This window comes from Littorina saxatilis, linkage group LG3, assembly GCF_037325665.1.
Source record: "Littorina saxatilis isolate snail1 linkage group LG3, US_GU_Lsax_2.0, whole genome shotgun sequence".
NCBI lineage: Eukaryota > Metazoa > Mollusca > Gastropoda > Littorinimorpha > Littorinidae > Littorina > Littorina saxatilis.
Window position 1 is genome coordinate 52,596,103 of NC_090247.1, and position 25,531 is coordinate 52,621,633.

General features: G+C 41.8%; 2 protein-coding genes across 6 annotated transcripts; both read left to right on the forward strand.

Moving 5' to 3' along the window:
- The first annotated feature begins 826 nt into the window (after positions 1-826).
- On the forward strand, positions 827-25,126 carry LOC138962614 (serine/arginine repetitive matrix protein 1-like). 5 transcript variants are annotated; one of them, XM_070334494.1, is made up of 15 exons: positions 827-879; positions 2,657-2,746; positions 3,528-3,650; positions 6,645-6,815; positions 8,387-8,499; positions 9,054-9,257; positions 9,517-9,675; positions 9,874-10,083; positions 10,363-10,426; positions 14,627-14,744; positions 14,983-15,142; positions 17,670-17,717; positions 20,666-21,794; positions 22,403-22,522; positions 22,900-25,126. In XM_070334494.1, the coding sequence occupies exons 1-15, from the start codon at positions 856-858 to the stop codon at positions 23,050-23,052; spliced, it is 2,886 nt and encodes a 961-aa protein (XP_070190595.1). In that variant the 5' UTR covers positions 827-855; the 3' UTR covers positions 23,053-25,126. The 5 variants fall into 5 exon arrangements, with proteins under 5 accessions (XP_070190595.1, XP_070190597.1, XP_070190596.1 ...); XM_070334495.1 differs by lacking the exon at positions 827-879 and adding an exon at positions 4,294-4,444; XM_070334496.1 differs by lacking the exon at positions 17,670-17,717.
- On the forward strand, positions 12,282-14,608 carry LOC138962615 (uncharacterized). The gene has a single exon (XM_070334499.1). It carries the CDS (start codon positions 12,613-12,615, stop codon positions 14,299-14,301), a length of 1,689 nt encoding a protein of 562 aa, XP_070190600.1. The 5' UTR covers positions 12,282-12,612; the 3' UTR covers positions 14,302-14,608.
- Positions 25,127-25,531: the final 405 nt, after the last annotated feature.

Below are 25,531 nucleotides of genomic sequence, written 5' to 3' on the forward strand. Positions count from 1 at the left end.
TTATAGGCCAGTCGGGTCAGTACGGGCAAGCGAGGGGTGCATGCATGTCAGGGGCGGATTAGGGGGGGTGATACTGAACAGGGGTTCCGGACCCCCCCCCCCCCCCCGGCTGTCCAAACAAAAAAAAGATTTAATAATAACTTCAAAGAAATAAAGCAATCTTCGACGAAGGCCGGACTTCGGTATTGCATTTCAGCCTGGTGGCTTAAAAATTAATTAATGACTTTGGTCATTAAAAATCTGAAAATTGTAAAAAAAATTTTTTATAAAACGATCCAAATTTACGTTCATATTATTCTTCATCATTTCCTGATTCCAAAAACATATAAATATGTTATATTTGGATTAAAAACAAGCTCTGAAAATTAAAAATATAAAAATTATGATCAAAATTAAATTTTTGAAATCAATTTAAAAACACTTTCATCTTATTCCTTGTCGGTTCCTGATTCCAAAAACATATAGATATGATATGTTTGGATTAAAAACACGCTCAGAAAGTTAAAACGAAGCGAGGTACAGAAAAGCGTGCTATCCTTCTCAGCACAACTACTATACCCCGCTATTCTTGTCAATTTCACTGCCTTTGCCACGAGCGGTGGACTGACGATGCTACGAGTATACGGTCTTGCTGAAAAATTGCATTGCGTTCAGTTTCATTCTCTGAGTTCGACAGCTTGACTAAATGTTGTATTTTCGCCGTACGCGACTTGTTCTTTTGTTTAGCTTCAGCCTTGTCAAATTCCACACCATTCCGCTAAATAGACAGCGATTCGTGAACTTAGAGGTCACGTTGGGGTTTTAAGATAATTCACGCGAACGCACGTGTCCCAACGAGACTTGAAATTATCCAAAATGGCGGACGCCGGATTTTTCAAGGTTTGTCTAATTTTTACTCATTTTCGATTGTATTTTTGATTTTCCCCATTGTTGCTGTACATAATTTACATCACTGTTGACTAATTAACTTCTTTCATTGAATTATCAGGGGTGTACTTGATGTTAAACATTGTAAGAAGTGAAACAAGATTGCAGATCGATTTCGCCGTTCTACTCATCTCCCGGTTGTGCAGTGAACAGACTGCAAGTGCAAGTGCAACTTCTTGAGTAAATCAGTAATGATATGAGTGCATTGCCAGATTCTTTATCTATTTAGAAAGTGCGATACACAATGCCTTCTTACCGAGCGCGATGATCTAATAAAGGATAGGTGTAACTCTCCAGATTACTCAAGAATAGTAACTAGAAGCAGAAGTCCCATTTCGTCTGTGTACATGGTAGGACTAGGAATAGGCTCTAGTCTAGATCAAAACATATCTAGGCTTCCTGCATCCTACTCAGTCCTACCCTTAGAACACTTTCGAAAACCTGAATATTGTGAAATAAAGCAGGTGATGCTGATGGATGTTATGTGGCTAGTTGTGCATCAAGCATGGAGTTGGACGTGTACTACTACTAAGCTGGAGTGATGCTGCTCTGGCTCAATGCTGCTCGGTGCGGTTTCAGTCTCTTTGTTCATCTTTGTCCAAGAGCTCGTTTTCATGCTGAGCATACATGAATGATCAATCTGGATTGATTTTAATTTTAAGAGAATTAATTGATGCAGGCATACAATACCATCATTGTGAAGGTAGACATTGAAAGATGGGAGTTATCGACAGCAACATAATGTACACTTTTCTGACAGTCTCATTTGTTTAAAAGTCATTGCTTTAGTTTGGCACAGCATCTTATTTCTTCAGGTTCAGAGAATATGTGTATAGACTATAAGGTCACAGATAAGAGCAGAAGATCTGACTGCTGGTAGACCCCACAGTTTACTGGGGGTGGGGGGCACATCACACAGTTGCGAGCAGCGATGAAGAAAGGGGGGATTGGGAATTCATGTACCGACTACTGGTAGTGGTATACGGAGCAAACAGTAACAGGCCTGAAAGTCTACAAAAAATGGTGCCTTTGGAACATTTACTAGCTTGAGAGCAAAATGTACTCGCCAAACCAACAATTTGTTTCAGCAACTTTGCTCGCATTTGGCGAGTAGATGAACATTTCTACCTGCTAGTTACATGTTTCTACTCGCCATGGCGAGTAAAATACTCACCACTTTCAGGGCTGAGCTAAACATCGTAAGACTACTAAGGAAGTAAGAAAGCGTTCCAGTTTGCTAAGCGCAGATCAGATGGTTTTTGTTTACCCTTGAACATCTGAAACATATTTTTTGAGTACTATTGTTATTCACTTATTGTGTTGCCAGATTATTTCACTGATTCATTCACAGTGAACAGAAAGAGGGGTTTATATGTGACTTCCTGACAGAAGTAAATTTTGTGCTTGACGCTGACAGCAAAATTTGCTCTGTTTGACAACCATCGCTTGGGTGCATATTTACAATCTGCTCTGTGCAACGTCTATCTATATTTTGTTTTTAGTGTTTGATCCATTGATACTGGAAGGCAAAAGTGAAAAGCAAAGTAGAATGTACTGCTGCCACAAAGACTATGCTGGAAACAAGTGGGTTCAGAAAAACAAACATCACAATCATGCAGAGTTTAGTGGCAGGTGACATTATGTAAGTTTGATGTTTAGAAGCACATTTTATGTTTGTTATTGTATTCACTCAATAAAAATTTTGAAAAACATTCTGCTTTACTTTCAGGGTACCACTGCGGAGCAGGATAACCGCTTCGCAGACAAAAAGAAAAAGTTGATGAGGTCAATGAAATTTGGAGAAGGAGTGGACAGAAAGGTGAGATGTCTGAATTTCTGCAAGTGCAAGATCAAAACTTGTCTTTGGCATTGAGAACAGTGTTGTCTTTTTTGTCTTCTTCTTCTATCTAACCCTCCCTGTCTCTCCCATCTCTCTCGCCTTTTTATTTTCTTGGTGTAAATGGTTGGTGTATAGAAGGAATTATCTTGAACTACTTTGGTGCTTGTGATCACAGCAGAACAGTGAATAAAAAATGTTCAGCACAAGTGATGTGCATTTGCATAATACTTTCATGGCTAATTTTGTTCTTTATTTGTTTCATTTATCATTTTATCTGAAGTGGTAAAAAGAACCTGGTGTGTTATACAATTTTAAACTGCAGGTCTGAAAGTCCCAAAAAATGGTGCACTAGCCTTTGGCTAGTGATTCTGATAATTTACTAGCCAGAGAGCATACTTTACTAGCCAAACCAACAATTTGTTATGGCAACTTTACTTGCATTTGGAGAGTAGATGAACATTTCTACTCGCCAGTTACATGGTTCTACTCACCATAGCGAATAAAGTACACACCACTTTCAGGGCTTAACAGTTCTCAGGCAGATTACCTGTATATAGATATAATTTATAAATAAATTTAATCTGTAATCTAAATGCTGCTGCAGATAACTACTCACTTTAACTAGATTTCTGCTGAGTTCCAGACAGCATGTTTGTTTGATTTTAGCTTGTATTGTACTTGTAGTTGTATGCAGTGTTTTTGTCAGTTTAGTTATTGTTACAGGCAGTCTGTTTATCTCTGCAACTTTTGTGTGTGGTAGGTGGACATGACCAAAGTGAACTCGGACAGTCTGAAGCCATGGATTGCGCAGCGCATCACAGAACTGCTGGGGATGGAGGATGATGTCGTCATCGAATTTGTCTATAATCAATTGGAGAAAAGGGTAATGATCTCATTAGCATTCCTCCTTCTTCTTAGTTAACCTGCATTCACTTGCCTGATTGTTATGTTTTTCAAGGGTTTTTTTGGTGAGGAAATTTGGAATTGAGCTTTTCGGTTTGATATCCAGTCCTAAGCCAAACTGGTCGCCACTTTGTTGGCTGTAGGTTTGTGGATCCCTTGTCAGGTACGTATTTTTATGTTGATTTTGGATTTAAGAATAAGTTTTTTTTATTTGGTTACGTTAATGCTTATTCAGTTATTGCAGTTACTTTTGTGTCATAATTAGCAAAGTGTTAAAATAACGGAGTTGTGAATTTTTATGACTGTCTGTGATTATATTTATAGAAATAAACATTATCTGAATTAAGGAATGCATGCCTATGCATTTTACAGATGTGAAAAAATATGGCAGCATTAAAAGACACATAAAAAAATTGATGAATATCATACAGTTAACTTTTAAACTTTAAATTAAAGCTGATATTTCAATTAAATGAGTCAATTCGTAGGCTTCAAGTCTCAGCTAGAGAGAATGGCTGTTCCTCTGTTTTATTTATATGCTTGATTTTAAGGGTTCTGGAAGTATGAGCTTCTGTGTTTTGCATCTCACTTACGTTTTTAAAACTGTTTCCTTCCAACATTAGCGATGATGAAATAAAATGGCCTCCTCCGAAAGTCAGCTCTAGCCAAGGCAAGCAGGCACATTCGCAAGAGTTTATCCCTAGGCTTATTCTTTCACAAGGAGTTCGGCTCCACTTCGTCGAACACACAGGCGGCCGGCATGGCAACTCCAAGGTTTGCTTTGTGTTTTTACTCGTGTCAGTTCTGAGTTTCTGGCCCCACTGCCTCCGTCTGCTGTATCACCCTGTAATGTCTTCAGTTTAAGGAGGTCTCTTGCAATCTTAGTCTTCTCAGGTAGCATGTCTCAAAAAGAAAAAGAACAATATCAAAATGATAGATTATGATATATTGAACTTCCTTTTAGTTTTCGTCCCTTAGACGTCCTTGTGGTCTGGAAAAAAATCAATTTCTTCAATTTTTCTGTCCCTTGTTACAGATCCTGTTTAGCAGTATCAGGCAATTTTATTTTAAGCAAACAGCATTTGTGTTTTTTTAAGCCTGACAGTTTTTAGTGATTCCTGAAAGCTTTTAGAAGGGTGAATCTGGATAGTTTTTTCTTCTAGATCGGTGGGTACTTTGTATCTATCTGTGAAGAGTCCATGGTCATGATGCTGTGGTGGCCATGAATGATGGTTCTTCAACTGCTAGTGGTCCGCTTCCCCTACCTTTGATCTGGAGTTGAGCTCTTTAAAATGAAATGCCTTGTAATTCTCCTGAATCTAGACAGGTTCAAACGTGCTGCCTCTCGAGCAGGTACAAAACTATGCATGCACAGGTGGTTTGTATTTTATTTATCCATCATTTGAAAAAGTCATAGAATATTGGTAAGATAATCCCAATCCACACCCATACCCAATACATCTGAAGAAGCAAGAGAACAACGAATAAACTGAGGTGACATGGGATTTCTTTAAAAGTTGGTGGATAACAGAATAATTGACAGCGCCTTGCATTTTCTTATTGTCACTTTTATGTCGTTATCTGTAAGTGTAAGTAAACTTGTCAGATATGTTGAGAGACAGCTAGGAACAAGTGACATAGACTTGCAGAGGTTTTTAACGTGTATGTTTTTCTTGCAGAGATGGGAAGGGAGTACACGCAGAGGAGAGAGTGAAGAGTGAGACCTCCAAGTAGATGTCTTGCTCAGGGTCGGAAAGGTTTATTCATAGGTGTAACGCAAGGTGAACACAAAACGTAACTCGTACTTTAGGCAGGTTGGGAGGCTACTGGTCCGGTGGTAGAGATTACACGCTGAGAAGTTTACAGCCTTATTTTTTTCTGGGATTTTGCAAGCACGTTTGTGTTGCATTTGATGAACTTATTACACAATAGCATTGTCATGATGGCGAATTGTACTTTCGTGTTTCAACTTACATTTTATGTATGAGCGGATGAGTTTTAGAAGATAGGAAAGAGCTGGAGGGTTTTGTACAAGCCAAACTGCATCACCAGTGTCAAAAGCAATATTCAACTACTTGAAATTCTTATCTATCATGATATGGACATTGATTGATTGATTGATTGATATGGACATTTGATTAGTATGTTGCGATGGTCAGATGAAGGAAACAAGTTTGATTTCCTGTATATAGAAGAATCTCTCTCAGTCTCACTGATCTGTTATTGTGTACGTATATGTACTACTAATAGTGGGGGGAAATGCTGCGATGTGAAATTGCATAGGCGGTGTTCAACGACTAAATGCGAAACTAGTGAGTTAATGACAACTGTTTTATGTAATGGTAAATCCTATCCTGTTGTTTACCAATACCATTTTGTATTTTTTTCCCTCATGCTTTCCTTTATAGTTAGAGGTTTCACCAGAAAACTCAAAATTAGCCCATGACTTTGTTTTATTAAAATTTCAAAGAAAATATTGGCACTACAAGAAAGCATGTAACTGCAGCAGAGTGCTGTTAGTTCTGTATTCCTTGTGGCTCAAACACATTTTCTCATACATTATTTGATGGTGCAAGGAAGATTACACAAGAAATTGTCATTTCAACAAAAATGAAGACTTAATACTACCAGATGTCTTATAAGATGATTTTTCGTGTGTAGCACGGGAAGTTAAAAAAGGCATTAGTTTGCAAAACCAGGTTAACAATATAGAGAGTAGAGGGCTAAAGAAGAAAAGAAAGTAAAGATTACTAATAAACAAAGGGAAGTAATTCTTGTTAATATGTATAATAATATGAAAATTACAACACAAATTTTGTTTAGTAAAGATTACCTTTAAACAGAAACGCTTGTCAGACACAAAACCCTTCGGTATCATAAGAACCGAGTTTGTCAGTGAAGAGAGAAGAAAGTTTGATGTGATAGAAGAGTTGGGCAATGAGCATGGGAATCTTCCCATTGTGTGTTGTGGCAGAACCCGGATGCCAAGGAGATGCAGATCAACCTGACGGGCTTCCTGAACGCCAAGAACGCGCGCATCTTCCAGGCCGAGCTGTGGGACTTGCTGTGCAGCGCCCAGGAGAATGACACCGGCATCCCCACCCAGTTCCTTGAGCAGAAGAAGGAGGAGATTAAGAAGCGACAGGTATGTTTGAATGTGTACTTTGAGTGTACAGTCAATTAATCACTCAGCCCGTGTGTGTGTGTAGCGTAAGAGATGTAGCGTTTGATCCAGCTGAAGATTTGTAGGAAAGTTGAGAAGAATCACTTAGCCAAGTTGAGCATGGAAGAATCACTTAGCCAAGTTGATCATGGAAGAATCATGTAGCCAAGCTGAGCATAGAAGAATCACTTAGCCAAGTTGATCATAGAAAACTCACTTAGCCAAGTTGATCATAGAAAAATCACTTGGCCAAGTTGATCATGGAAGAATCACTTATCTAAGTTAACCCATTTGACCCCAGGCCAGCGGCAGCCATTTTACTATGAAATCCCATGTACAGGGAAGTAATTCCGTCACATGTCACTTGTACAAACATTTAAAAAATGAAATAAAATGCTGTTTGAAAAGTTTGACTCACCTGTGTATTTTTCCTTGATGCACAAAACATCATTCCTTCAAATACAATTTTTTTTTTTGCAGCTACACAGCACAGGAATGTATTAAAAAAAATCAGAAGTACAAAATTTCACTTTCACGCAAGCACCAACATCAGTGTCAGACTGTTGAAAACACACAGACTTGCAGCAAGGGTCCAACCTCCACAAAAGAAAAAGCTGCAGAAGGCTGCTACTGCAGCAGTTCCAAATGAAACTGAGCAAAACAGTGTCCCTTACAGTTACACAGGTCTAAGTCCGTAAATCCCTGAAAAACATCGTTGTCATCGTCCGAGTCCCCCATGAAGTCGTACCAAAACTCTGCGTTTGATCGTGTATCCATTTCGAAGTTTCAAAAAATCGCTACTCCTCTCACAGTGAACCAATTTTCAAGAAGAAAACATGTGCATAACCGGAAGGAAGTCGCGAAAACAACGAAGTCTCGTCCGCGAGAGTCTCGTTTATAACAACAACAATGGCCGCGCCCTACTGAGACACGTGTTTAGCGGCTGGTAGCGGGCGCTCCGGGGCCAGCCACTGCAGAAAAACAGCGGGCGCTAGCGGGCGCTCCGGGGCCAAATGGGTTAATAACAGAAGAATCACTTAGCCAAGTTGATCATAGAAGAATCACTTAGCCAAGTTGATAACAGAAGAATCACTTAGCCAAGTTGATCATAGAAGAATCCAATGTGTGTGCACAAGAGATGCAGAGTTGAATTCAGTAAGCTGAAAATTGTACAACTAGAAGAGTTGAGCAGAGAGGAGGGTTGACATATTGGGCGGGTTTCATCTTCTAAAGGAAACATCATTGGGAAAAGTGGGTGTACAAAAGTGGGTGTACAAAAGTGGGTGGTCGAGGGAGGGGTATCTGTAATGGAGTAGATGAAAGGAATGGTGCATGTCAACAATTTTTCAAGCATTCTGAAGCAAGTGGATTATGATATGATAAACATTTGTATTGTAGATAGTTCTCGCTATTTTAACTATTTTAATTTCAATGTATCTAAATTTGTGGACTTGGTTTAAAACAAAACAAAACTAAGCTAGTGCAGCAAAGCAGATACAGTAGTGACAAATGTTAAAACAAGTGTTGTACAGGTTTCGGTTTCATTGAAACAGGCCGAGCAAGAGCGTGTGAATGCAGCCCTCCGACGCAAGGAAGAACAGATCAAGGACCAACTCAGTCGTGAGAGGGAGAAGTCAGACAAACGTGACAGAACGCCGGACAGAAAGTAAGTGAATTTGGTCGTCTTTCACAGCGTTTTATCAACATGTATTTAAATCAAAAGCATCTTCCGAAGTATGTTATTCTGAAGTAAATGTGGTAGAACTAGAAACTATTGAGGTTCAGAATGAGGGAAGTGGCTTTCATTTGGTGCCCACATTTGACATTTTCAACAGTTCGAATAAGAATGGCTTTGTGGGTGGGTTGGAACATAGGCTGGTTCTCATAGCCACAAGGTTCTAGGTGTGGATGTGTGGTCTTCAAACAATATGTCCACATTAGCAGTGTTCTCCTGCTTTAAATGTTTACAAATGATAGGCTGTATTGTGTCAAGTGCAAAGTAATTTTACAGTCGAATTGAATGAACTGACGCTGTTGAAGCAGAACCAAGTAGGGAAGATGAGTAGGATGCACAAGTCCTATCAGGTTAGGCTAACTCTCTCACTTCCCTATGCGCCATGAATTATCTATTACACTCTGGTACAACGTTAACTTCTTCAGTCTCATGCAAAAATGTGTAGCTGGTTTCTAAAAGTCTGCTTCGTTACTCTTCTCTCACAGGAAAAACAGAAGCCGGAGCCCAGAGAAGGATCGGGACAGAGAGAGGGACAGGGAAAAGGATAAAGAGAAGGCTGCAGCAGCAGCAGCGGCCACAGCTGCTGCACTGGAGCTGAAGGTGGAGGCAAAAGTTCCTGATGCTGAAGGCGATGCCTTGACAAAAGAGGAGACTGGCACGGATACTGTTGTCAAACCTGCCGAAGACAAGTATGTTGTTGTCTAGGAGTCTATCCCAAGTATTTTTGGACAGAGATGAAAGTGATGTGTGTATATTTAGGAAGGTGAATGAAAACAGTGGTATTTAGAGTTATTGAAGTAGTCAGGAGAAGGTTGTACACACATAGCACATGGTGTGTGGGGGGAAATAATAATAATGGAAGTTAAGCGTATGACAGGAAACTATCAAGAGGATACTTGCATTCGTTACTTGCTTCATACATTATACTCTTTCTATTTTTTTCCACAGGACTGAAACCAAAGAAGAAGCCAACGGGACAGTGGACGAACAAGCTAAAGTTGAGAAAGAGAAGGAGGATAAGAAGCGAAGTCGTTCCAAGTCTCCAACCAGCAAGAAGAGGGAACGGTCGAGAAGTGGTGACAGACGGCGCCACAGAAGTCGATCTGGGTGAGTTGATGCAGCGTTCCTTTTTTTGTGCTGATGCCACTTTGCCTATGTTTATGATGTTCTTTCATTCTTCTTACTTAAAACCAACATCCAACCAACCAACCAAACATTTCTTCAGCTCATCGTTAGCTTTTGTGTTCAGATTTGCTCTTTACAAATACAATATGCAGTTTTCAATTTGTTCTTGTTCATATGCAGATCCAAGTCTCGAAGGAGGTCTCGCTCCCCACGAAGAGGTTCACCTCGACGAAGATCGTCTCGCTCTCCCCGCAGAAGGTCAAGTCCTCGGCGGAGGTCAAGGTCACCACGAAGACGCTCTCCTTCACCCAGGCGCGGGGCACCAAGACGACGAAGCCCTTCACCCAGAAGAAGGTCACCCAAGAGGTCTTCTCCAAAAAGACGCAGAAGGTTGGTTTTTGAAACTTTTACTTTTGCTGATGTCGTAAGGCTTCTGAGCTTTTGCGGTGCAAAATATAATGAAGAACGACATGCAGTGTTCCAGTATTAATGGGCATTTTAACCTTTACACTGGTGCAATTCTGTAACACATGTTACAGAGCCACTGGTGAATTAACAGAGAGAAAAATAAAGAAAAACGGTCATATAGGTTTTCGTATCCATGGGAGGTAATCAGAACCGACCAAACAGACTGTTTGAATGTATGTCAATGTGTTTCTTTTTCCACAGATCAAGTTCTGATGACAGCTCTAGTGATTCTTCTCCTGACAAGAAGAAGTCCAAAAAATCAAAGGTACGTTGTTTGTTTATTGTTCACTGCAGTCTGCAAGATTCCACAAAAAAGTATGACTTCTAAACAGCAATGCAGCTTGTATGTAGTAATGCAGAAAAGTTCAAGTTGCAATTTTTAGATGACAAGGCATGTGTGAGAAATCGTTATGCAGTTATTTAGGGATGTTAAACACCTTAAAGGCCCGGCAGGCATATATAAGGCGCCTGTGCCTCCCGTTATGGAGACCATTTGAAATTGTTCCTGAGCCACGAGCAGAAGTAGCTCTGATGTTTTTTTGAATATTTCACATACTAGGTCGCTTTCTCTCAAATAATTTTGCATACGCAAAGCTATTCCGACTACAAAGGCTAAGAAGTTGATACAAACGGTTAAAAAGTTGTCTGAAATGTTATATTTGTTGATAAAGATTTGAACTGAGAAATACGTTCGAAAAGGGGGCGTGGAAAACTTGGTCTTGACGTGACAGATTCACAACAGTGTTCTAAAAATAACACAGCACATGGCAAGCTTTACACATGCTGAAACAAGAAGCTGTCGCTTACCTTTACCACCAGTGATGTCCTTGGTATGGAATTCCGTTTGGATTTGGATAAAGTCCCCTCACTAAATCAAGTATACATTCCGGCATGATCTCTCTTTGTATATTAACTGTGCAGGGATTGTCAATGCTAAGTGTGCGTGTCTTTTTTTGAATGTAGAGAGGATGTCTCCATGCATTGACATCATTGTCCAGTATTTTTTATACAGTCTTTTTCTGATCGCCGAATTTCTAATGTTTGCTGGCTGCCCACTGCCTAGCCACTTCTGTTTGCACGTTGCAACACACGGCAAACAAAAACAAAACAGACACTCCCCTTCGGCTGGCACTGGCACTGACACCTGTGCCCCTCCGATTCCTCGGCTTTCACCGCCCTCGCTACCAACGCTGAGGCCTGGACAAACACCGCGACCCGACACAGAACACAGTGCTGGTGAATCTGAGTCCCTCTCGACACTGATGCTGGCAATATTATCTCCAGAAGAAACTGATACTTCACTCCTTCTCGTATTCAAAAACCATCCACGATCACGAAAAAGTGTCTCAACAGACGTTTGTTGTTCTTCTGTTACGCCTAAAAGAGTCAAATCAAATGAGTTATTTTCCATTGATTATCATTTACACACTAACACGTCAAATTGCAAATGACTGAACAGTACAGGGCGCTAACCATGGTTCTGTAGAAAACTGAAACAAACTGACTGGTGGGAAACTAGGGCAGTCTGTCATCACGTAGATAGGGTTCGCGCCCTACTGGTGGGGACCTCCCAGGGATGAATAAAAACGACGGTGTCTCATTCTACTTCATTGTATTTAGGTACCTAGTTAGTTCCACAAATTGTGTTGGCATGTTACCCTCTAGTGGGCCTCACACCGCGCGGGCTGCTGAAGCAGAACCACACCTTTACAGAAGACCAGGCTCATTTGTGAATCAGGTTGGTCAAGTTGAAATTGTATCGTTGACTTTGCAACATATCCTATATATTTGTGAGCTGGTACTAATGAAAACCCCCTGGCAACAGACTGGCTCATTTTCAAGTCTATGCAAACGGGGGGAAGAGCAGAAAGCAAGACACATGAGTTGAGTTTCCGAATCCTGTGATGGGGAGGGGGTGGGGGTCGAGGGTTTACTCTCAGAAATATGAATACGTCTAATTATCTCGGTTGTGTGTGCCCTACAAGTACTCACTATACAGAGACTAGACCTTTCTGTAAGTCAGTGGTCCGCCCCCCTCCCCACCCCCTCCATGTCCCCCACCCCTCAGTGTCCCCGTACCCCCACCCCTTGTAGCCCCCCCCCCCCCTCCTTGTGGCCCCAGTTTCCTTTCTACTTTTGTAGTTTGAAAAAGTGCGGTCATCTCGACCAGATTTTGCGCCCAAAAACAAGGCGCTAAAAATTCCCACCAATTATTCTGTTGTGTCTGTTTCTATCAGTGTGCTAGCTGGACATACTTACATTCTAAAAGATAGTGTTGGCACTGATTCTTCAAAAGTTGAATTAATCACAGAAATCAGTCATTTATCTAAATGTTCTATCAGTCCTGTACGGAGAAGGGCTTTGAAGTATTTACTTGTGGAATTTGGTTTGCTTTTTTCCAAAACGGTTGAGAGTTGCATTGTACCTAGACTGTGATTTTGTATTCCAAGAATGGAAGACATAACAAACGTACAAAAAAGAAAATATTACAAAGACTCAGAAGAAGCTGTAAAGCGAAGAAATGTTGGTCGTGTACAGAGAAAAGCAGAAGGCAAAATTCAGTTCAGTGGAGAGAAAGATGAAATTGATTTGATTCATTCACAAGTACGAAAGATTAAGACATTTTTAGGAGAAGGGAATCCAAACACTGTTACTAACAAACAACTTGTTGACACTATACTGCGTTTTTTCATCGATAAAAACATTGAACTTGATCCTCCTGCACCAACTGATGCTCCAGTTCTTGGACATTTTGCAGACACTTCTTTCTCCCTTGTCAGTGGTGTTGATTCTAGTGACGAACAGCTGTTTGTTTGTGCCCAGAGTTCCCTGGATAAGTTTTGTGAACGTGTGTATCATCATTCTGTTCAGTGTGGATGTAGTCTTGTGCGTACAAATATGAAAATGCTTGGACATGTCGGTCTTTTCACCTTTGCATGTGATAATGATCACAAAATCGACTGGCCTAGCTCGCCATACCTGGGTGTTAAATACCTTGTCAACTGCAAAATGATTCATGGGTATTGTGTTTCTGGGATAAAGCTGAACCAGTACCAGAGAATTGTTGAGGCAGCAGGCATTGGCAAACTGGGTGATGACTACGTAAGTAATGTTTTTAGCGTGTACAAGGATTGTGTCGCCAGACAGGTGTCTGACTCGACGTACGACGCCCTACTCGAGGAACTTGTTCTTTATGAGGATGGTGGCATCAGTATCCTTACGGATGCCAGACACGGAACGAGAAAAAACTCAAGATATTCTGACATTGTGTGTCTGGGCGCACAGAGCCACAAAGTGTTACACGTGTCCGTTGTGAGCAGGACCGATGAGCCGTGCGCCCAGAAACACGAACTGATTGGCACTAAGCGTGTCTACGACTATCTGGACGGGCAGGAGGATGGATCGGTCCACATACGAGTCCACTGTCACGACAGGAACGCCACCGTGAACAAGTGGGTGAGGGACAACCGGCCAGACACGACCTCAACTAATGACACTTGGCACGCTGCCAAAAACGTCGCCAAAGAGGTCCGAACAGTATGCACTGGGCCACGATACCAAGAAGGAAAAACCTGGCATCCAGAACTGAGTGACAAGGCTGCCAGCATCAAGACACACATGTACTGGAGCATGAAGAACTGTGAAGACGACCCTACCAAACTTCAAGCCATGATCATCAATATTATTCAACACTACAAAGGTAATCACCACGACTGCCACACCACGTCAAGATGCAAAACAGACCCACAGTACGAACCTTCAAAACTTCCAATCACAGACCCAAAGGCAGAACTTCTTTTACGACAAGCTTTAGAACGAACAGTCATTTTCAAGAACCCTTTAGATTACATTCACTGCATGGACACCTACTTCGTTGAATCATTCAACAACACCATGCTCCAGTACCATGACAAACGAACAGACGGCAGCCTTTCACTCGAGAGTTACACGCTGAGAACGCACATGTCAATACTAGACTGGAATGAGAACATCAACTCCAGAATAGTGACCTCTCTTCGTGAAATTCAGGATGCCAGGAATCCACGCCGTGTCAGTGCCAGGCGGAACTTAAAAAGAAAGTGTTTTGATTTCTGGACGATGCTGTGGCACGATTACGCATCAGCAATTCTTCAGCAGTAAAGGTAGGCAGTACACGCTTTCCATTCGGCTTTGACTAACACAGCATGGGATTGTTTACAGCATGCGTAGCATGCGTTCTCGCTATATTTAGTTAGGCTCCGCCCCTTTTTTGCTGTGCATCATGGGAGAGGCCGGATCGGTTGGGACGCGTTTAAAAGCTGAATAAGCTGCTTTCGCACATAAATTTGGCTTTTGACTTCTCATTTCAGAAATAATGTGTGAAAATAAGCATTGCACAATTTGGGAATGTTGGACACCTTGGTAGCTGAATCTACATGAATCGAAACACGCGCGCATATGTTTGACCTTTCTTTCCTTGTTTCAGGGCGACAAAGCGTCCGAGTCTCCTGAGAAACAGGGTGTCCAGCAGCGCAGGAATTATCGCAAGAATGATGACGAGGGCTCCTCCTCAGGTTCGTCCTCGGACGAAGGTGAACCAAAACGTGAGTTCTTTTTTCACAATATCGAGTCTGAACATCATCTTCATCTGTCTTTAAAAAAAAGTCCAATAATTTTGAAGTTGAGTATCACAAGCAAGTACAGGTTCTGTCATTTCAACCACTTGGAAGTGATATCCACTCTCTCTTGCTCTTTCGAAGGCAACCCCACCCCTACTACCTGCTTCAATCTTCGCTTGTTAGTTCCGTGGTAAAAATGTTTTCATCTTCGTTTTGTTAACAGCTCAGAGAAATCGGCGTGACGGCAGACGCAGAACACCATCACCGTTCAGAAGACGCCGGTCGCCATCCCCCAGACGCCGCAGGCCATCACCGCGGCGACGCTCACCATCACCATGGAGACGCTCACCCCCTCGCCGCAGGTCACCGCCCCGCAGGCCTAGGTGAGTCAAGAAAACTGATTGTGAAGAAAGGAAGATAGAAACATGAAAGGTGCTGTTTCATGCTCTTTTGAAGGGTTGTTAGAAAGGAAGAAAGAAACTAGAAGGTGCTGTTTCATGCTCTTTTCAAGGGTTGTTAGAAAGGAAGAAAGAAACTAGAAGGTGCTGTTTCATGCTCTTTTCAAGGGTTGTTAGAAAGGAAGGAAGAAACTAGAAGGTGCTGTTTCATGCTCTTTTTAAGGGTTGTTAGAAAGGAAGAAAGAAACTAGAAGGTGCTGTTTCATGCTCTTTTCAAGGGTTGTTAGAAAGGAAGGAAGAAACTAGAAGGTGCTGTTTCGTGCTCTTTTCAAGGGTTGTTAGAAAGGAAGAAAGAAACTAGAAGGTGCTGTTTCATGCTCTTTTCAAGGGTTGTTAGAAAGGAAGGAAGAAACTAGAAGGTGCTGTTTCATGCTCTTTTCAAGGGTTGTTAGAAAGGAAGGAAGAAACTAGAAGGTGCTGTTTCATGCTCTTTTCAAGGGTTGTTAGAAAGGAAGAAAGAAACTAGAAGGTGCTGTTTCATGCTCTTTTCAAGGGTTGTTAGAAAGGAAGAAAGAAACTAGAAGGTGCTGTTTCATGCTCTTTTCAAGGGTTGTTAGAAAGGAAGGAAGAAACTAGAAGGTGCTGTTTCATGCTCTTTTCAAGAGTTGTTAGAAAGAAAATAGAAGGTTCTGTTTCATGCTCTTTTCAAGAGTTGTTAGAAAGAAACTAGAAGGTGCTGTTTCGTGCTCTTTTCAAGGGTTGTTAGAAAGGAAGGAAGAAACTAGAAGGTGCTGTTTCATGCTCTTTTCAAGGGTTGTTAGAAAGGAAGGAAGAAACTAGAGGGTGCTGTTTCATGCTCTTTTCAAGGGTTGTTAGAAAGGAAGGAAGAAACTAGAAGGTGCTGTTTCATGCTCTTTTCAAGGGTTGTTAGAAAGGAAGGAAGAAACTAGAAGGTGCTGTTTCATGCTCTTTTCAAGGGTTGTTAGAAAGGAAGGAAGAAACTAGAAGGTGCTGTTTCATGCTCTTTTCAAGGGTTGTTAGAAAGGAAGGAAGAAACTAGAAGGTGCTGTTTCATTCTCTTTTCAAGGGTTGTTAGAAAGGAAGGAAGGAAGAAACTAGAAGGTGCTGTTTCATGCTCTTTTCAAGGGTTGTTAGAAAGGAAGGAAGAAACTAGAAGGTGCTGTTTCATGCTCTTTTCAAGGGTTGTTAGAAAGAAAATAGCAGGTTCTGTTTCATGCTCTTTTCAAGAGTTGTTAGAAAGAAACTAGAAGGTGCTGTTTCGTGCTCTTTTCAAGGGTTGTTAGAAAGGAAGAAAGAAACTAGAAGGTGCTGTTTCATGCTCTTTTCAAGGGTTGTTAGAAAGGAAGGAAGAAACTAGAAGGTGCTGTTTCATGCTCTTTTCAAGGGTTGTTAGAAAGGAAGAAAGAAACTAGAAGGTGCTGTTTCATGCTCTTTTCAAGAGTTGTTAGAAAGAAAATAGAAGGTTCTGTTTCATGCTCTTTTCAAGAGTTGTTAGAAAGAAACTAGAAGGTGCTGTTTCATGCTCTTTTCAAGAGTTGTTAGAAAGAAAATAGAAGGTTCTGTTTCATGCTCTTTTCAAGAGTTGTTAGAAAGAAACTAGAAGGTGCTGTTTCGTGCTCTTTTCAAGAGTTGTTAGAAAGAAACTAGAAGGTGCTGTTTCATGCTCTTTTCAAGGGTTGTTAGAAAGGAAGAAAGAAACTAGAAGGTGCTGTTTCATGCTCTTTTCACGGGTTGTTAGAAAGGAAGAAAGAAACTAGAAGGTGCTGTTTCGTGCTCTTTTCAAGGGTTGTTAGAAAGGAAGAAAGAAAATAGAAGGTTCTGTTTCATGCTCTTTTCAAGGGTTGTTAGAAAGGGAGAAAGAAAATAGAAAGGTGCCGTTTCATGCTCTTTTCAAGGTTTCTGTGAGGTTGTTTTGTTTTACTTGAGAGTGTGAGTGTGAATATTTTGGTCTAACTGTGAATATGTGAGACTGGATAGCATGACTTGTGGCATATTTAGCATTGAACTGAGCTGTCTGGGTTTTGGGAGAAAGATTGTCATGGGTAGCAAGGTAATACAGTCCGCCCTGCCCTGACGGTCACCTTTTGATAATGACTACCTGCCCATTAGTACATTACGACTGGAGTGCGATACCTATGTGCAGAGTCTAGCTGCTGTTGAGGAATCTCACTTGGAATAAGGTAGATTTAGGGGAGAGAATTGTACAAAGAGGTGATAGGAGGGAGACTGAAAGGGTCTGGTGTAGCTATAATGTGAGGTTGTTCACGTATGTCATATAATCTGGACATTGGGACAGGTTCACTCAGCTACTTGCTACTACAGGCCACGGTTTTGTTGCATGTCAGAAGACATGGGGTACTTTTTCTGACCCACTCCTGTTTGACATTTTGTTGGGGGAAAAAATTGTGAAATGTAAAAAAAGAAAGACTGAGAAAAGAATGCAGCCCATACAGTATTTACAAATGAATGTTTTGTTTCTATCTCACTAAAGACCTGTGTCAAACCCTCAACATGGAATGAACATGCAACAGCAACAGAGGTGACTAAGGGGAAAAAAGGAGTTTCTTCTCTTTTTATTCTTCATGCTTGGCATTGACATTGTATAATTACCATCATCCGTTCTTTAACTCTCACTTTCAGTTGCATCCTCAGCTTTAGTATTTGTTACGGCTGTCAAGAAAAAAAACAATTCTGTCTGTGAAAAAAACAAAAAACATTTTCTGTCTGTGAATTGTGTGTTGTTGTCGGGAGCGGATATCAATGAAGATAAATTGCCATTATTTAATACTAACTTTAAAAGAAATAATCAGGGGTGGGACTTTCTTGTGGTGAAAAAAGAGGAAATCCCTTTTTTCCAGGGGGGTTCGGGGGCATGCTCCCCGAAATTTTTTTAAATGGTACATTAAAATCTGTACAATCTGGTGCATTCTGAGACTAAAATTCAACTCGTTTGGATTAGGTAAAAAAAGACATTCTCCTCATCCCCCAGCCCCCCATACAAAAAAATAAAATAATTCACACAACAATGGTAACATTGTAATGGTGCATACTTACGTAATGAACCATGTATCCATAATCCAATACTGGCAATAGTATGATTCAATGCATTGAAGCTCAAAATGACTAATAGTTATCAGGAGTTTTCAGTCAACACAATTTAACTCTCAAGCCTCCAGTGTTCTGATCCATCTTCACTTCTCTCCATATCATTCACTCAACAAGTTATAGATACTGTGATGAAATGGGACGCGGAAAAATAGATTACTCCAGCGGAATTCCTAAGTTGTGTCCGCGGATTTTCGCGGAAAAGTCCCACCCCTGAATAATGTGTGGCTGCTGACACCAGTTGATCATGTTTAAAATCAAGGATAAGCTACAAATTGTTTATAAAATAGCTACAGTTCTTCAGTTTCAGGGAGGCTTTGCCCCCCAGACCCCCGAAGCCCTGGACCCCAGGTTTTGCCCTGGCTTTCTTGCTCCGCCCCTGAATACTGTGTGTTTTTTAGATAAAGTACACTTGTCTTTGTTAACTTGCATTATTGTATATCAGGTGTTGTTGTGGGTTTGTGTGAGCTTCTGTGTGTGTAGTACAATACTGTTAACCATGGTTATCATCAATTTTGTACTTTTTTTGCATGGTAGCGCGCGTTCAAACGTGTCGTTTAATCGTTTTCGAGCTGGTTTATGGTTGATACAAAAGATTACTGAAAGATGCCTCAAATTACTGAAAAGTACCAGTGGCATTCCTGATTTTCATTTTGGGGGTAAACAGGTCTGTATACATGTGAAAGTGGCAGCAGATCTGCACTCATAACTGCTGTTTCCCAAATAGATTAGCATAATTTTGACATTTCCCCTGCTAGCAACATTCAACATTCAACCCGACCAATAATTGAAAAAAAATGCAGAATTAATTTTTGACATCCATCATTTTGATTTTAGTCTTTACTTCCGATAAAGCGCATAGTTTGAAGAAGAAGACAACTTCGGGTAGAAACAGCGCTTGACACAGTTACTAGCTTTTTTCCCTCTTGACACCTCCTTTTATTTGCTTTTTATTTGTGTGTATGATTTTGATATATGATGTGTGGATGTACTTTTTTGGCATTGTGACTTGCTTTTGAGTTGGGTTCCGAAATGAGTGGAGGAGAAGTTGTCTGTACTAATTCTGTCCCGCTCATTGGCGTATCTGGCCGAATATTTAAGATTACCTGCTATTCCGACTTGGTCGTGTGACAGACGTTTTCTTCCACACGAGATTACGTTGATTGTCTAACGAAGCCGTCAGGCTGAGTTAGACATCAGCTAATCGAATGTGGAAGAAAAGTTTGTCACACGACCAAGTCGGAATAGCATTTATGTCTCACAGCTTCAACAGAGGAGAGAACAAACACGTTTTGTGTACTCAAGCTTGACAAACCTAAACACAGGAGCAGCCATTGTGGAGAGATCTACTTTTTGACGGCAGTGACCGAACAACTGTGAATGACGTCTCGGTGTATGTGAATGACGTCACGGTCATTGTCACAGTCTGTATCTTTTGAAGCATCGCATTTTTCATGACGTCTTTCTGTGTCTGCATCCGCGAAATGTTTGTTCATTCCGGGATCTTTGTCATCTATGTTCAGAACTCTGTCCTTATAGTTTCAGACTAACAGGTCTCCTGAGCTAGCCACTTTCCAAGGGCAGCTAAATTCGCGTATGGAAACAGTACTGTCGTCTGGGATGCCGTTTTCAGTATTCTGAGCGTTGAAGAATGTGTAAAGAGAAGAAACGATAACAGCAGGAGAAATAAAAGTCGTGTGTTAATTTTTTGGCTTTTGGAGGGACGATTTTGAGTTTGAATCCGTTCTTGCCTTGCTTCTAAAGCGTGTAACATACAATCTTGCACACGTTTGCTTTAGTAGTGGCAAAGAAGGAAAGCGTGTGACATACCTTCCTTGCTTGTGCAAATGTATGATATTAACCATCACGGATCTGTGAAGGGCCTTTTTACATGAGAAGGCATCTTTAACATCAGATAGTTAGAATTTCATGTTGCATGGTACTTGACTCGTATCATAATTTGAACTAACATATATGCCTTCAGTGTATTTTTAAGGGGTGGGAGTGTATGGTTGAATGTGGGAGACTGAGCGAGTATGTGGTATCTGTTAGTCTGCATGAACAGGTGCTTTTTCATTGTGTTCATAAGTTGTACGTTTTTGTTTACTCTGCTTCATCACACACAGTGAATAATTTAACGGCTGAAGCTTTATAGTTCGCTTTGATTTCTTTCTTTCTTTCTTGTGAAAAGGCATGATTCTCAGATCAGCCTTTTAGACATCAGGAAATTGGGAAAGTACATTTCTTAGTTCTGATGCTGTTTCTTTAGCACTGATGCTGATTCTTTAGCACTGATGTATAGAATCCTAGTGCTTTTCTTGTGGGCCAAGTTTCATGTTTACAAGCAACTCTGTGAACTTGTTTTGTTTCTGTCCATAACAGACGCAGGACACCCAGCATGTCTCCACCCAGACGTCGAAGGCCAGCGTCTTCTAACTCTCCCCCACCTCGTCGCAGTCCCTCCCCCCCTCCTCGCCGTAGGGACGCTTCCCCCCCTGTCAGACGACCTCGTGATGGCTCCCGATCTGCATCCCCTCCACCGGCCAGGCCCCGTAAAGCACCCGCCCCTGCATCTTCAGGCGACGAGGGAAGCTCTTATTCGGGGTCAGAGTCACCCTCACCATCTAGAGTAAAGAAGAAGGAGGAAAAGCCTGCAGCCAAAAAGCCAGCCCAGTCGTCTTCAGGGTCATCTTCTTCAGGGTCGGAGTCTCCGCCTCCATTCAAGAAGCCTGGTGTGAAGCAGCGTTCACCTTCTCCCGACGCTCGTCGCAGGCGCCCTTCAGCCTCTTCCCCGCCGCCTGGGGACCGTCGCAGGCGTTTCTCTCCGTCCCCAATGGACAGACGTAAGAGACGACCCTCTCCTGGGCCTTCCCCTCGACGCAGGGGGGAGTCGCCCAACTTCATGATTGACAAGCGAGGCGGTCGTCAATCCCCGCCCTTCAGAGGCCGACGCAGGTCAAGCGGTTCCCCCCCACCCGCGCGTGGCTCTCGCGCTTCCCCTCCCCCCAAACCCCGCCGCAGGGAGCGAAGCCCTTCCCCTCCCCCACTCAGAAAGAGGCGAGACTCCCCCCCTGGATCGCCCAGAAGGAAATCACCCGGTGCCATGAAAGCTAAACCTCCCCGCTCAGATTCAGATTCCTCACCGGAGAGAGACCGATCCAAGAAACGAGGCGCCGACAACCTTGCACGCCAGATTTCCAGGGACAGTCGTGGTGGTTCTGCGTCCCCACGGAGAGGAGCCAAACCTGTGAAAAAACGCTCCCACTCTTCCAGCAGTTCGGAGAGAGAGGCGGCACCAGACGGCAGAATGGACAAAAGCAAGAAGCCGAAACGCCAGTCGTATTCGTCCAGTCCTGACACACGCAGACCAGCGGGAGGGGACAAGGGGGACGGACACCGCCGTGTTTTCATGGTGAAGAAAGACGACTCAACTCGCAAGGGGGAGGAAAGGGTTTTGAAAAACGGCAGCGATTCCAGGCCTGGTCCGCCAAAGTCTGGCAGCGATTCAGAGGTAAGGAAAATGTTTTTCATTTTTCTCCATTGTAATGAACACAGGTGTAAGAATAAGATAAGGGTAAGATTGTATGTAGTCCTGTGAGGTTACACTCATGGAAATTCAGGTTGTTTTCTCTCTGGGGAAAGTGAGCAGGAATACAGTATGGCGCTATTGGTTTTTTTTTTGTGGTGTGTTGTTGGTTGGCTATGCCTCAAACCAGAGTTTGGACAATTTAACAAGCACCCGGCAGGTTATCGCCGGAAAGAAACCAAGGTAGAGTTACTGTATCCCAATGGGATGCGTGGCTCCAAATTTCCATACACCTCGTGTACCCATGAATGACAGTTTCAAAGGTTTCATCCTCTGAAGAATATAGAGCATGGCTGTCATTGAGCAACGAAGCTGTACATATCAAGACCTACACTTTGCTGTCTTACATTTACTGGACTAAATCAAACACTGATCTTTGTAAGTTGGCTGTGCCACAGCAGCTTGAATTATTTGAGCATGGTTGTCACTTTTTGCATGTTATCTTGGCTGTGAATAGCAACAATTTTTTTTAATGGAGTAGCAAAGGATGGTCAAAGTCTGAGTGTAATTTATTGTTTGATCAATTGTTACAGGGCTCGGACTCGGACCCCTCGGCCAAGAAGAAGAAAAAGAAGAAGGACAAGAAGCACAAGAAACACAAGAAGCACAAGAAACACAAGCAGAAGAAAAGCAAGGAAGGAAAGGAAAGCGAGGTAAGTTTGGATACTTCTTTCTTCTCTATTCCTTAGTGAGAATTGTAATCTTAGGATGTTGATGAAAATCCTGTTGTAGTGCTACATGATTCAAAGCTCTCGCATGGATAAGTTTGAAGAGGAATTTAAAGAGAAAGAAGGAGAGAGAGAGTGTGTGTGTGTGTGTACGTGTACTGAGCGAGTACATATAGACTGATATAGTAAAACCAGCTATTCCTAGCGTTTACACATAGACTGATACAGTAAAACCAGCTATTCTTAGCGAGTACACATAGACTGATAAAGTAAAACCAGATATGTTTACATACAGTTAACATTCATGAAGAACCCTAGCTCTGACATGTCTTAGAAACTGATTTTGCTGCCTTATTTTACAGGGTTCGGAGGAAGAAGAAAGCCTTGAGGAGTTGGAACGGCAATTGCGTGAGAAAGCTCTACGTTCCATGCGTGCAAAATTGGGCGAGAGTCCCACAAATGGAGATCGTGATAAAGCAGCCGCTAATGCTGATGGATCTAGCTCCGGTGACTGATAGCTTGACAGCTTTGACGAAATTGGCTGCAACACCTCGATGATAATGTTGAAAAATTGTGCACTGTATAAAAATAATTGTTGTGTTGAAACGAATGTCAGTGGGTAAGTGAAAGAGAGAGCATGGTCACGTATGTTTTGAATTATTCACCCCAGATGGGGCTTTTTTAACACTTGGAACACAAAATGTTGATTGTATTAATTATTGCTTGATAAAATTACAAAAGGAGGATGAATAAACGTGTTCATAGGTCTGGCGTGGCTACATATTTAGTTCTATTATTTTTCCGCTTGCATACCACAAATCCTGAAGTGCTTGCTGAATGTTAACTCACCTTTTGCAGCAGTGTTTGGGAATTGCCTCTTAGGTTTTCAGCATTTTGCTTCCATTTGCAAGAACGAAAGTAACATTTAAATCTTTTGTGTGAATTAATTTTGGTTTTTTTAAGGACTGAAATTACAGCAGGTTGTGTTCTGACTGCTAGGGAAATGTAAGATTTCATAAGGCAGTTCTCATGGCTCCATATGGTGCGATAGGTGATACATATCTTACTCTTTTTTGCCTGTTTTAAAACATTTTTATTGTCTGCAGTTAGCAAACCCAAACCCCACCCCAACAATCATAGGCACACACAAACACAAGAGGCTCATAAACACCAAGAATAAATACCATGTGTAAGAAAGGTAGTTATAATAAAAAAATTACGATGCATAGTTTAAAAATGCGTGTAAGTAGTTGCTGTTTTTTCTTTCTTTTTTATTTAGCGGGGGTTGGTGTCATTGTCAACCCTTGCGTCTTGTAATGAAGTCTTAGGCTATTAGTATAATATTCACATGATAAAAATGTCCACCAAAATACCCGTGTGACTTGGAATAATAGGCCGCGAAAAGTAGGATATGCGCCGAAATGGCTGCGATCTGCTGGCCGATGTGAATGCGTGATGTATTGTGTAAAAAAATTCCATCTCACACGGCATAAATAAATCCCTGCGCCTTGAATATGTGCGCGATATAAATTGCATAAAAAATACAAAATAAAATCCCTGCGCTTAGAACTGTACCCACGGAATACGCGCGATATATGCCTCATATTGATTGATTGATAATACTGAAGCTGTGTCGTGTTCACGTGTTCAGTATTGTTGAATGTCATATGTAACTTCTTCTAAGGGCAGGTTAAAATTTGAAATTGTAAATGACGAAAAGATGTTTTTCTCATGGTTATAGTGTATGTTCTCGACTTGAATGCTCTGATTTCCTCTTTGTTTGCACATGGGGCTGTTCTAAACATTTCTGAAAGACAGTTGCAGCGTAACAAGAGTGGTAAATGTTCGCAGTTAAAATGTTTCTGTTTTACGTTTTCTTTCTGGTAAATCGTACATAATAGATGCGTAAATATGCAATATCATCTTACAAGTTCTGCCCCCTGTCAACTCATCTCCACACTTCCCCATCCTTCTTCTTCTTCATTCATGGGCTTAGACTCCCACGTACACTTGTGTTTTTGCACGAGTGGAATTTTACGTGTATGACCGTTTTTACCCCGCCATTTAGGCAGCCATACGCCGCTTTCGGAGGAAGCATGCTGGGTATTTTCGTGTTTCTATAACCCACCGAACTCTGACATGGATTACAGGATCTTTTCCGTGCGCAGTTGGTCTTGTGCTTGCGTGTACACACAAAGGGGGATAAGCCACTAGCAGGTCTGCACATAAGTTGACCTGGGAGATCGGAAAAATCTCCACACTTAACCCAACAGGCGGCCGCAGCCGGGATTCAAACCTTCGACCTTCCGATTAAGAGGCCGACGTCTTGCCACCCTGCCACAGCGCCCGTCTACTTCCCCATCCTAATTCATGCCCTCCCCCACCCACCCCATCCATATGTCAGAATTGTTGACTAAACTGTTCATCTTTTTTTTCTCAGTTTTATTCTATTTGTTTGTTGAATCCTATTTTATCAGCAGTGCTACCACTTTGAGTGGGTGTTCTGCTGCTGATGAAATGAGTGTGTAGGAAGGGTCTCACCACAGACAATCCTGAATTAAATAAAAATGACTTGTGTCTGAAGACTTGTGTGGAAGATGTGTTGAGGGACTTGTGTGAATGAGTGCGTGGTGAGGATTTTGTTGTTGTTGAGGAGAATGTCTTTATTACCTGATCCAAACGAGTTGAATTTTAGTCTCAGAATGCACCAGATTGCACAGATTTTAATGTACCATTTAAAAACATTTGGGGGGAGCATACCCCCGAACCTCTCTCTCTCTCTCTCTCTCTCTCTCTCTCTCTCTCTCTCTCTCTCTCTCTCTCTCTCTCTCTCTCTCTCTCTCTCTCTCTCTCTCTCTCTCTCTCTCTCTCTCTCTCTCTCTCTCTCTCTCTCTCTCTCTCTCTCTCTCTCTCTCTCTCTCTCTCTCTCTCTCTCTCTCTCTCTCTCTCTCTCTCTCTCTCTCTCTCTCTCTCTCTCTCTCTCTCTCTCTCTCT